The sequence below is a fragment of the Erpetoichthys calabaricus genome, chromosome 5 (genome assembly GCF_900747795.2).
Source record: "Erpetoichthys calabaricus chromosome 5, fErpCal1.3, whole genome shotgun sequence".
Lineage (NCBI taxonomy): Eukaryota > Metazoa > Chordata > Cladistia > Polypteriformes > Polypteridae > Erpetoichthys > Erpetoichthys calabaricus.
The window spans coordinates 179,580,523-179,592,792 of record NC_041398.2 but is presented as its reverse complement, the minus strand read 5'-3'; the positions used below and the strand labels follow the sequence as shown (position 1 = coordinate 179,592,792).

The 12,270-nt window shown below is 34.7% G+C and overlaps 1 protein-coding gene across 4 annotated transcripts in view; it reads right to left on the bottom strand.

The window, feature by feature from the left end:
• clocka (clock circadian regulator a) overlaps nucleotides 1-12,270 on the bottom strand; it is a 154,622-nt gene that overhangs the window by 85,355 nt on the left and 56,997 nt on the right. For all 4 annotated transcript variants that reach the window (XM_051928594.1, XM_051928596.1, XM_051928595.1 and 1 more), the window contains exons 6-7: nucleotides 5,333-5,422; nucleotides 3,426-3,546 (exon numbers count right to left, since the gene is read on the bottom strand). In XM_051928594.1, coding sequence (XP_051784554.1) covers nucleotides 3,426-3,546; nucleotides 5,333-5,422 — 211 coding nt within the window. The remainder of the gene's footprint in view (nucleotides 1-3,425; nucleotides 3,547-5,332; nucleotides 5,423-12,270) is intronic.

The window sequence follows — 12,270 nt, the reverse complement described above, 5'->3', positions numbered from 1 at the left end:
TGCAGGTCTTTGGAGATGATCAGTGGGTTGGTCTGAAACCATTCTCACAATCCTGCGCATATGCCACTCCTGTATTTTTCTTGGCCTGCCAGACCTGGATTTAACAGCAACTGTGTCTGTGGCCTTCCATTTCCTCATTACATTCCTTACAGTTGAAACTGACAATTTAAACCTCTGAGATAGCTTTTTGTAGTCTTCCCTTAAACCATGAAACTCAACAATCTTTGTTTTCAGATCTTTTGAAAGTTGCTTTGAGGATCCCATGCTGTCACTCTTCAGAGGAGAGTCAAAGGGAAGCACAACTTGCAATTGACCACCTTAAATACCTTTTCTCATGATTGGATAGTTCAAGGCTTAACAAGCTAATCCAACCAATTTGGTGTTGCAAGTAATCAGTATTGAGCAGTTACATGCATTCAAATCAGCCAAATTGCAAGAGGACCCACTTTTTTGCACAGCCAGTTTTTCACATTTGATTTAATTTCATACAACTAAATACTGCTTCACTAAAAATCTTTGTTCGGAAAACACCCGAGTACTCAGATGTTCCTAGGAAATGAAAGACATACCACTGTTATCTTTCTGGTTGAAGGTAGAGTAAATTATTATGCAGGCTGAGAGGGGTTCCCAAACTTTTTCATATGACTGTATATGGGAATGCTCTGAAATAGAAAAAGAAGCAGGGAAGAATGTTTATCTTGACTGTATTGATTCTCCCTGTTAATGTGAGATGGAGGGTAGACTATCTGTTCACATCTTATTTCATTTGTTTTACATGGTGACAGCAAAGTTGTGTTGAAAAAAAGATCTGCATATTGATGTTTACCCCTAGATATTTAAACTGTTCTGATAAAATAAACCAATAGATATCCAGTCCAGTATTGTGTGCTAGAGAGTTCACTGGAAAAAGCACACTTTTATTCAAACTGATTTTGAGTATAGATATCTTTTGAAATTCTGCTAGTGCATTAAGGACTGCTGGTAAAGATGTTTGTGGGTCTGATATATAAAGTACAATATCATCTGCGTATGATATTTTCTGTTCAAGCCTTTCTTTGATAGTCCCCTCTATTTCTAATGCATTTCAAAAGTGAATGACAAAAAGCAGTAGTGATAGAAGGAACCCTTGTCAAGTACCACATTCTAGTTTGAATTAGTTTGAGATCATGTTGTTAATACAAACAGAGGCTTCTAGACTGATTTAAAGTAGTTTTATCTATGCACATATATTTGGGCCAAACCCAAACTGCTGCAATGTGGTGGATAGATGGTCTCATTCAACAATGGCTTTTTCAGCTTCTAAAGTTAATATGATCTCTGGTGTGTTAGACATTAGAGTGAGTATATTACATTAAACAGCTGCCAAAGGTTTGAAGCGAGGTGTCCATATTTAATAAATCCGGTTTAGTCTTGTGATAATACAGACGGAAGCACTTTCTCAATCGTTCTAGCTAGAACTCTGGAGAGTATATGAAAATCATTATTCAGAAGTGAAATTGGTCTGTATGATGCACATTGTAATAAGTCCTTATTTTTCTTTAAAAAGATGATAATTAAGGTTGGTGAAAAGATGAAGTAGAATTTTGTTGTCTTTAGCTCCTATTAATGGTACTAATAATAGTGGAGCTAACTTAGTTGATTTTTTTTTTTATAATATTCCACTGGGTAACATAAGGGTCTGCAGCTTTCCCACTTTGGAATGAGTTTATAGTATCCAGTCTGCTCTAACAGTATCTAGCTGTGGTATTTGTATTACATCAAAAACTCCTTAGATTGTGTCTTGTCTTCTTTAAACTGAGATAGATTACAAGGATTTGTGGTACTCCCTAAATGTGTGGGTTATATTTTTATGGTCAATGATTTTATTTCGATATGCACTGGTAATTTCTGTTATTGTATTGCAAGTTTCATGCTTGTGGATTTGTTGAGCCAAGACCTTCTTAGCGTTATTAGCCTTCCCTCCATGTTCATAATAATGATGTCACAATTTAAAGGTGAGGTGTTCCATTTCTTTTATTGTCAAGAGGTTAAATTCAGATTGTAGAACCTGTCTTTTCCCATAAAGTGCCTCATTCAGAGATCTGGTGTATTCTTGATCTATTCGCTGATTAACTCTTACACCTTCTTGTTCTCCAATTTATTTTTATTGAAAAGATATGAAATAATCTGTTCTCTTAAAAACGCCTTCAGAGTTTTCCAGGGTATTCCTGCATAGGCCACTGAGGATGCATTTGTCTCTAAAAAATAATCAATTTGTTTGGAGGTGGATTATGTAAAGTTCACATCTGCAAATGACAGGGGGTTACGACACCATCTATGAAATAAGTGTTTTGATCATAGTTATTCAAGCTTCAAGATCAGATTGTCATGATCACAGATAACAATAGTGTTGTACTTACAAGATTTGATAGTGGTTAAGAAATTATTATCAATAAAAAAAAATAATCAATTCTTGAGTATCTATATTATACTGATGAGAAGAAGGAATATTCTTTTGAGTTTGGATTTAAGAATCTACAGGAGGATCTGATAAATTATGATCCACTACAAACTGAGTGACTGTCCAAGCTGCTTTTTTTGCCACCCCCCCCCCCCCCCCCCCCCCCCCCCCCACAGTCCTGCCGTTTTGGACAGTTTAGCACATGTATAGATTTAATGCTTTGGTGGTTGAAAGAATCGTGCCATGGGATTTTTTGGATTACAAAAAGTGTGCCACCGCAGAAAAACTGTTAGAAAACACTGCTCTACCTACACCTTTGCTCCTGGCATGCTAAAAATAGGATCTCAGTAGCTGCTGTCTCTTTAAAAACTGACACCGTGCATTACTCAGATGGTTATGTTGCATTCTTTGCATAAATTAATGAAGATACTGCAAACTTGGAGATGGTTATGGATAATTATTATACTTCTATTTTGTGGAATTTTGTCATTATATTTGGAAAGTTAGCATTGTAAGCTACCTGGCAGACTGGTGAGTTAAATATAGAGGTACAACTTATTTTGGTTTTAGTGCCAAAAAAACGTGTTTAAAAAATAAATAAATAAATGAAAATCCCTTTATGCTGACTCAGTTTGTGACAATATTTTTTAACATGTTAAATAGGCCACATTAATCGCAAAAAAATAAAATGTTAACTTTCCCAGGCCTAATATATATGTATATAGAGAAGAAATTGCACATTTTATTGAGCATTAAGTTAAAACAAGTAAAGAAACAGTCACAAGAAATAATTAAGGTAAGAAAATTGATAAAACCATAAAATACAACATATGACACTTTGAATGAACCTACCGTGTAAACATTTGGCCTCCCAATATACATGACATTGAGAAGAAAGCCACAATATTCAAACAGAAAAGTTACTATTATCATAATATCAGACAACTCTCATCAGTTAGTATAAATATTACTTTTATATACTCACTTTTTAGGTATTCCGGAGTTAGAGTCTCTCCTTCAAGCATTTGAGAAGAGAGTACTTTGTATACCTCTGACTGCTCCCCAACTGGTAGAAAATTTAACAAATTCTGATCCAAGAGGTCGGACTAAAAAAAACAAAACATTTTATTTGTTATTAACCTATATTATTATTTGCAGGATGTTATACAGTAAGCAGTTCATCAACTATTCCATTTTGCTTCAGCCAACCAGCACTCTCTATGTGCCATTTTGTAGGCTTTGTTGCAAGAACTCTACTCCTGGTTGATGGAGGGGCCTCAGTCTCCAGCATTGTGGCATCTGATGTCACTGCTGTGATGCTTTAAATACCAATGTAATAGAATATTTACCATCCATGATTTGGATAAACTAAACCCCTTTGTATGTGTGTCTTACTGTGATCCTGGGTTAAAAAATTTTACCATCCCTTTACTATCTTCATTTCTGACCAACATTTTGATTTTTGGTGAAAAATTACATGTTTTATTTTAAAACCTATTTCCAAGTTTGATTCATGTCCTCATCCCATGTGTTCATGCTTGAGCTGCTCAGTTCACTGGTAGTACATCAGCAACAGTGTGTTATGCATGCTTTCAGCAGCTTGGACTTCTCAAGAAACTTCTAAAGGCAAAAGAAATAAATTGATTCTATAACTAGTGGCACCACATCCAGGCCACGAGTGGGGTGCTGAACAGAAAAACAACATCAAAAAGATGGCTGAATGAGATCTTCTTTAGCAAAGTTATAGAGGTGGCGGCTTTGATTCCAGTGACTATGTTCATGTCTCACCTCTGCCGTCTCATGGAGGACAACTAGAGAGAGTGGGAGCATCTCCCCAAGAGATCCCGTATCAGTGACAGATACAAATATAAGAAAAGCCTTTAAGGAGAATCTGCTTCAATCTACAGAATATGCTAGACTGGGGAATACAATTAATGTTGCAATGGGACAGACACCCAAGCACATAGCCAAAGTACCACTAACAACAACACTGCCACATTTAGAAAAGACGGTGAATGCATTTTTTAAAGTCCGGCTAAAGCAACACTTGAAAAACAAATCTGTTTACAAACTTAATAAATTGTGGTCCACCGAAGCAGCCATTTAATTTGCAAAAGTTTAAACAATCTGCAAAGAATATCGGGTGAAAAATCTATAGTACTATCTATCAAGTACTTGGCTGGATTCATTTAAAAAAATCAAAATGGTAATTGTAGTAAAAGGTGCTTTTGCAATGCTTAAATGCTGGACTTGAATTATCCATCCATCCATCCATTTTCCAACCCGCTGAATCCGAACACAGGGTCACGGGGGTCTGCTGGAGCCAATCCCAGCCAACACAGGGCACAAGGCAGGAAACAATCCTGGGCAGGGTGCCAACCCACCGCAGGGACTTGAATTAGATATACTTTATTCTTTAGTCAAAATACTGTGATTAATATTTTTCTCATAACACTCTTAAATCTACTTAATCCAAATCAAGACTGTAAGGGACAATGCCTACCCAGGCAACAATAAGAAAGAAACCAGTCCTGGACAGTGTGCCAGTTCATCACAGGTGTCACTCACACTCAGTTTTTCATAAATTTTTAATCCCATAAAATTGTTTACAGTATTAAGAAGATCATGGGAGAAATGTTAATTTAAATATGGTATAAACAAATAAAATATTTGAAAATTCATAATTAGAGAGACTGAAATTACATTTTTGAATAATATTTTTCAGCCATTATTCTATATTACTTACTGTTATTTTAAGGCAAGTACTGGCACTGCACATTTTGCATTTCAGTTTCACCAAGAAAGACAAAAACACAAATACAGTATAACATAAGATATGATGTCCACTATGGCATTTATTTAAAAAAAAATAAATATAATTTTTAAACTTACAGGTAAATGTTCAAGTAAGGAAGTAACACTTTCTGAAACATATATTATATTCCCATCCGTCATTATTGCTAGAAAGAATCCATCTAGTGCCTGAAATGGGAAAATTATTTTAAAATTACATGAAAAGCAATTTGGTACTGTTGTGAAATGTAAATATACATTAATGTATTCATTACAAAGATTGACAGACACTAAGAAATGTTGTGCTATCTTCACAAAAAAAATTTCAGGTCTTACCGTTATGGTAAGCTTTGTATATCCTAAGCACTCTCTATCAATTCAGATATTACAGTTTCCATTCCACATTACCCACATAACTGTGGCGGCTAACTTTAAGAGTTTTCTTTTTCCCCCCAACTAAAAACTATGTTATCAATATGCACACCATATAAATAGGAGTACATAATCTGAAATTTGCTTAAAACATAAATGATTACCATGATTTATCCAGTCTGCTTTCCTGGCAGCACTTCACCCTAATCTTGGGTGTTCCTGTGCTACCGATCCATGCCAAAGTGGCCACTGAGCTGCATAGACAGAGACAACGAGTGACTTGCTACATTGAGGACAAACCTCACTTCTTTACTTCATAGCAGTCTTAAATTCTTTTCTTCAGAAGCAAGTGAACAAACTTAAATTTTGATTTGTAAGACCCTAAACCACGCAATAACAATGAAAGTATAATAGACTGGATCATACTGCAATAAATGCAAAACATAAGATTCTGTCCACTTTAATTAGTTTGGGTTTATGAAGGATAAATAGGCAATGAGTACATTTAAAATAAATATTTTTATTTAAAATTCCAATTTAGATTATTATCTAGATAAGTTTCTGAAATATTTATATTCTGCCACTATTTCTGCCTCCTCCCATGCAACAATGACAGATGAACATACAGATATCTGCCCCTTAAAGTCAATTATCATTTCCTTTACTTTCTGACATTCAGAGAAAGGCAGTTATTATTGTGCCAGTTTAGTAAACAGTCAAACAGTAGTCAACTTGGTGGATCTAATGGCTTTTGTTCTTTCCAGATACGCATACTACCATGACAGTGTGATAAGCATATAGAAAAGGGAACAATGGTCATTGCTCTGTCCCACGTCACTAATACAAAGCGTGAATAATAAAGAACGCTGAACACAACCTTGAGGGGCTCCCTGTTTTTGAAAGAATGACCTTAGAAAAAAGTGACTATCTGCAAATGATTTTAAAAAGGCCATAAATCCATATTGAAATTTATGGGCTATAATTTATACTATTCAATTTAACAATCAAAAGTGTAAAGTCTTAAGGGTGCTGAATGCGGAAAGAAGTAGATATGATGTAATATAACCAGCAGAGCATCATCTACGTTTGCACAGTCAGTTACCTTGTAAGAGTTTAGCGTGCGTCATTAAAACATTTGCACCAAATGTTGAAAGCTTTTCACTGGAATGGTAGTGAGTGCCCATCAGACTGCTTGGGAACTGGGAGAACGATCAACTGTTTCCATAACTTACTGACCAATTGAAAAATGGAAAATTAGAGAGAGCTGCTTGAAACAGTATTCCAGTTATTTTGTCTAACTGTCCTGTTGGTTTTGACCTGGCACAAAGATTTCTTGACTTCAATTATGCTCACCTCTAACCCAGTAATATTTCTAATATATTTACAAAGTATCTCCCTTTACTTGTGCACTATAGATATTGAAATCATTTGTTTAAATCCTGAAAGAAAGAAAAGTAATTTGTTCATCAGCTTTTAGTTCTATTGAAAAGTCACATTTTTTTTTTTAGAATCCAGTCTCATGATTGTTTTTAAATATTCTAAGACTTTTATTAAACCAACTCTTGATTTTTCCTTCCCTCCATTATTTTACTTTGTTTCTTTTATTTGATTATCATTTGTTGTAAAACCCACTGGACAAGGTGACTTGGAGATCCCATACACACGCACATATTAGGGCCAGTTTAGCAGGATAGGCTCCAGTTGTCTCTTAAGCCTGCCATGGATTAGCATGTTAATTAGCATATTAAGAAGATGATTGATGGATGTATGGATGTAAAACTCACTTTTCTTCTACCTCATTTTACTGAATAGCATACTGTTTTTCCAAAAGCAAAGCTTATATACTTTTGATGATTCATGGCTTACTATTTGGGTACAATATGACAGTTTTCCCCATAATGATTACCAACTCAAAACATTTCATATATTTGTCACACTATAAGTGGCCTAATTTAGTGACTGTGAGAATGTCGGCACATCTCGTGCAGTGCATAAGCTGTCCTTGAATGCGCTAGTGAAAGTCTGAATGGCCCTGTCCTGTTTGCCAAGAGGAAGAAGGTGGGGGGGGGGGGGGGTTGGGAACAGTAAAAATATAATACTGATTGCCTTTCTATGTCAGTGGGTGTTTTATATGTTCATGTATTCTGTGCCAACCTCACCCACTTCTGCAGGGCTTTACATTCAAGTCAAGGTTCTGAATCAGCATGTGATGCAGCCAGTGAGGATGGATACTACATGGTCATAGGTGAACAAGCAGTAGAGAAATGGGCTCAACACACCGCCTTATAGAGTGCCTGTGTTGAGGGCAGCAAAAGGATGTGATTCTGGCAAGCCACACATTCTGAGGTGTGTTGATTAGGACTAGGGATGCACCGATACCACTTTTTTGGAAAACGAGTACGAGTACTTGCATTTCAGTACTCGCCGATACCGAGTACTTGCCGATACCGAGTACTTAATAAAAACATGATTTAAATTTACAGGTAACAGCTTTAGTCATATAATTTAACAAAAAAAACAAGAAACTCTCATCTATCCACTGGGAGGTTAGGCTAATTAGCGACACGGGGTTAACACTGCTTGTCCAAATATCCGTGGTGAAACTAAACGCAGAGGAGGCTTGCAGTAGGCTGTGGATATGTTTTTTCACGGAGTCGTGTAGTTTAGGCAGCTCCTTGTCAGTCATGTAGCGGCAGCTTGGGATATCATATCTGGGCTCCAGAACATGGAGGAGACGCAGGAATCCCACATTTTCTACCTCCGAGAGTGGCTGGTCACTCAATGCAATGTACTCGATAATTGCCTGTGTTATTTTCACAGCACGTGGATTGTCTCTGGACATTTTCTCTCGTCTTGCAAGAGTTTGCTGCAGCGTGGGTTGTGTTGGTTTAGAAGCGTGGGTAAACTCTTTGTACTCGTTGTCGTGTTGGGATTTTAGGTGCTTGATTAAATTACTTGTGTTAAATGCGCTACCTTTTGAGCCTCCTCTGGACAATTTCGCTGAGCACAATTTGCAGTCTGCCTTTGTTTTGTCGTCTTCATTCACTTTGAAATAGTTCCACACGGCTGACATGTCTCGCCTCACCTTGCCTTCTCCCAGCTCTGATCTGCAGCCGGGGCCTGGGGGCGGGCACTCGGCGCCTGTGATTAACCCCCTACACACCGCTCAAACATAGACATTTCTCAGACCGTGGTATCGGTCCCCGGTATCGGGGGACTTTTAACGAGTACGAGTACTTTAGAAAATGTGATATCGAGGCCGATACCAGATACCCGTTTCAGTATCGGTGCATCCCTAATTAGGACATCCAAAAATTCAGTTGTAGAGGGTAGCACTAAGTTGTAAAATGAGGATTTTGATGGGTAGCTTTGATAGTACAGCAGTGTTAAATGCAAAGTTGCAGTCTATAAACAGGACTTCAGCATAACAATTTTTATTATCCAGATATGCCAAGATGGGATGAAGTGCAAGTGATATGGCATCCTCTCTGGACCATTAGTGATAATATAGTAATAACTGGAGGGCATAATGACTATTTGGAATATTCTATTTAATAAGTCCTAGCACCAGTCTCTCAAAGCACTTAATCATGATTGCAGTGAGCACTGTCAGACTGTAGTCATTTAGACAGTCTGCTTTGTTTTCTTAGGCAGAGATAATTCTTGTCCTTTCTGAAGCAGGCAGGAACCACAGATTTTCTCAGTGAAATTATAATTATAGATGTCACTGAAAATGTCAGCTAATTTGCTGCTACAGGTTTTAAAGACTTACTCTGAAATTTCATTCAGATTTTATAACATATGGAAACTAAATTGTTTAAAAACTGCCCTGACATCATATACAGAAAAAATCAAAGAATGAATCATGTGGTGCCGCATGTTATTTGAATATGGGTTGCTTTTCATCATGATCAAAACAAGCCTTATAAAGCATTAAGGTCATTAGAAAGGACAAAATGCAGAGAAGACTGGATTAGGCCTTACTCTGTATTCCGTAAGCATTTCTAATCCCTGCCAAAGTTAGCACAAATTATTGCAGTTGCTTAATTCCATCCCTGATTTACTCACACACTAACGTCTATTTATGTTTAGCCAGTTTCATTGCTTTTCTAAGTTCATATTTGTATTTCTTACATGCTTTCATATCACTGTTTTGAATATGCACTGCTGCGTGCGTTCAATAAATTACTAATGTAAGTGGCAATCCACTGTTTCTTATTAGCAAATATGCAGATTATTTTCAGAGGTACACAAATGTTCAAACATTTTTAATCCCATTATGACATCTGCATACTTGTCTAGATCTTACCATTCACAGAAAAATCCATTAGTTTCAATAAATGTGTCCAAGTCTTCATTCTTAAACCTTAAATCCTTCATTCTTAAAGTTTCGGTAAAGTACATTAGATGGTTTTCACTGTACTTGAAGTGTTAAGCAGATACCCTCAGATTGTGAAATTTATTTTGTAAGGACACAGCATTGCTCATTATGGCTGGCAATGATGGTTTAATACTGTACTACTTTCTTAGATGTGGGGGTTTTAGAGATTCTGAATGTCAGCAAATCAAGCAGCAAAACCTTATATATTTCAGGTTATAAAGTTTACTAGCTAGCATTGATCATGAATGATAATTGTCAAGACTAATATTTCACGTTATTCAATTAGAAACACTCAAAAACAACTTAGAGGCTTAACAAATATATACATATATACACACACATACAGTACATATATATATATATATATATATATATATATATATATATATATATATATATATACTAGCAAAATACCCGCGCTTCGCAGCGGAGAAGTAGTGTGTTAAAGAGGTTATGAAAAAAAAGGAAACATTTTAAAAATAACTTAACATGATTGTCAATGTAATTGTGTTGTCATTGTTATGAGTGTTGCTGTCTTTTATATATATAATATACACACACACATAAACATATATATACATATACATATATATACATATCTACATATATATATATATATACATATACACATCCACATATATACATACATATACACATCCACATATATACATACATATACACATCCACATATATATATACATATACACATCCACATATATATATATATATATATACACATATCAACATATATATACACACATACATAAACACACACATATACATACACACACACACACACACACACACACACACACACACACATATATATATATATATATATATATATATATATATATATATATATATATATATACACACACACACAGACACATATATATATATATATAAATATTTACATATCTACACATATACACATCTAGATATATATATACATATGTACATATATATATATATATATATATATATATATATATATATATATATATATATATATATATATATATCTAGACATACATACATAGATAGATTGACACATATATGTATACATATGTACATATATATATATGTAATTGTGTTGTCATTGTTATGAGTGTTGCTGTCATATATATATATATATATATATATATATATATATAGCAAAATACCCGCGCTTCGCAGCGGAGAAGTAGTGTGTTAAAGAGGTTATGTAAACATATATATATACATATACATATATACATATATATACATATCTACATATACAGATATCTACATATAGCAAAATACCCGCGCTTCGCAGCGGAGAAGTAGTGTGTTAAAGAGGTTATGCAACTATATATATACATAAACATATATACATATATATACATATCTACATATACACATATCTACATATACATACGTATATATACATATACACATCCACATATACATATATATATATACATATACAAATTTACATTTCTACATATATATATATATATATTTAAATATAGACATACATATATACATACATACATTCATATATGTATATATATATATATATATATATATATATATATATATATATACTGTATATATACATATCTACTTATTGGCTCCTGTATTTAGGATATAGCGGGTTGGATAATGGATGGATGGACATCTGTATGCATAGCCCTATTTGCCCGTTTTCGTTTTTTTTCTTTCTTCAGTAATATTTCAGTAAACCCGGAGCTTGTCAGTTCAAATCCTGGTACTGATACCACTGTGTGACCCTGAGGAAGTCACTTCACCTGCCTGTGCTGCAAAAAACAAAAGTAATGTAACAAATTGTACCTCAGATGTTGTAAGTTGCTGGAATAAAGGCATAAGTAAAATAGATAAATATGTATTATACACATAGGAACTATTCATTTATTTTCAGTTAAGTCATCTGCAGCAAACTTTTATAAATGAGGGTTTCTCATTTTTAGATAGTGCAAACTGTTTCTTCTTCATTGACGTTTTCTCTTGGAGAGCTTTTTTCATTTCATTGAAAATGAAAGCAGCAGCTGCCAAAATATGTAGCTTTCTTATTAATTTTTCAACATTTTGTAAAATAAATATATAAAGTAACGTAAAAGGTTTAAATACTGGTTATCCTTTTACATTAAAATATTACTAAAGAGATACAAAAAAAGTAAAATGGATATGTTCTTTTTCTTTAAGGAGATTAAATATTACTGAAGAAAGAAAAAAAAAAATTAAACAGCCAAATGGGGCTATGCATACAAACTTCATCCATCCATTTTCCAACCCGCTG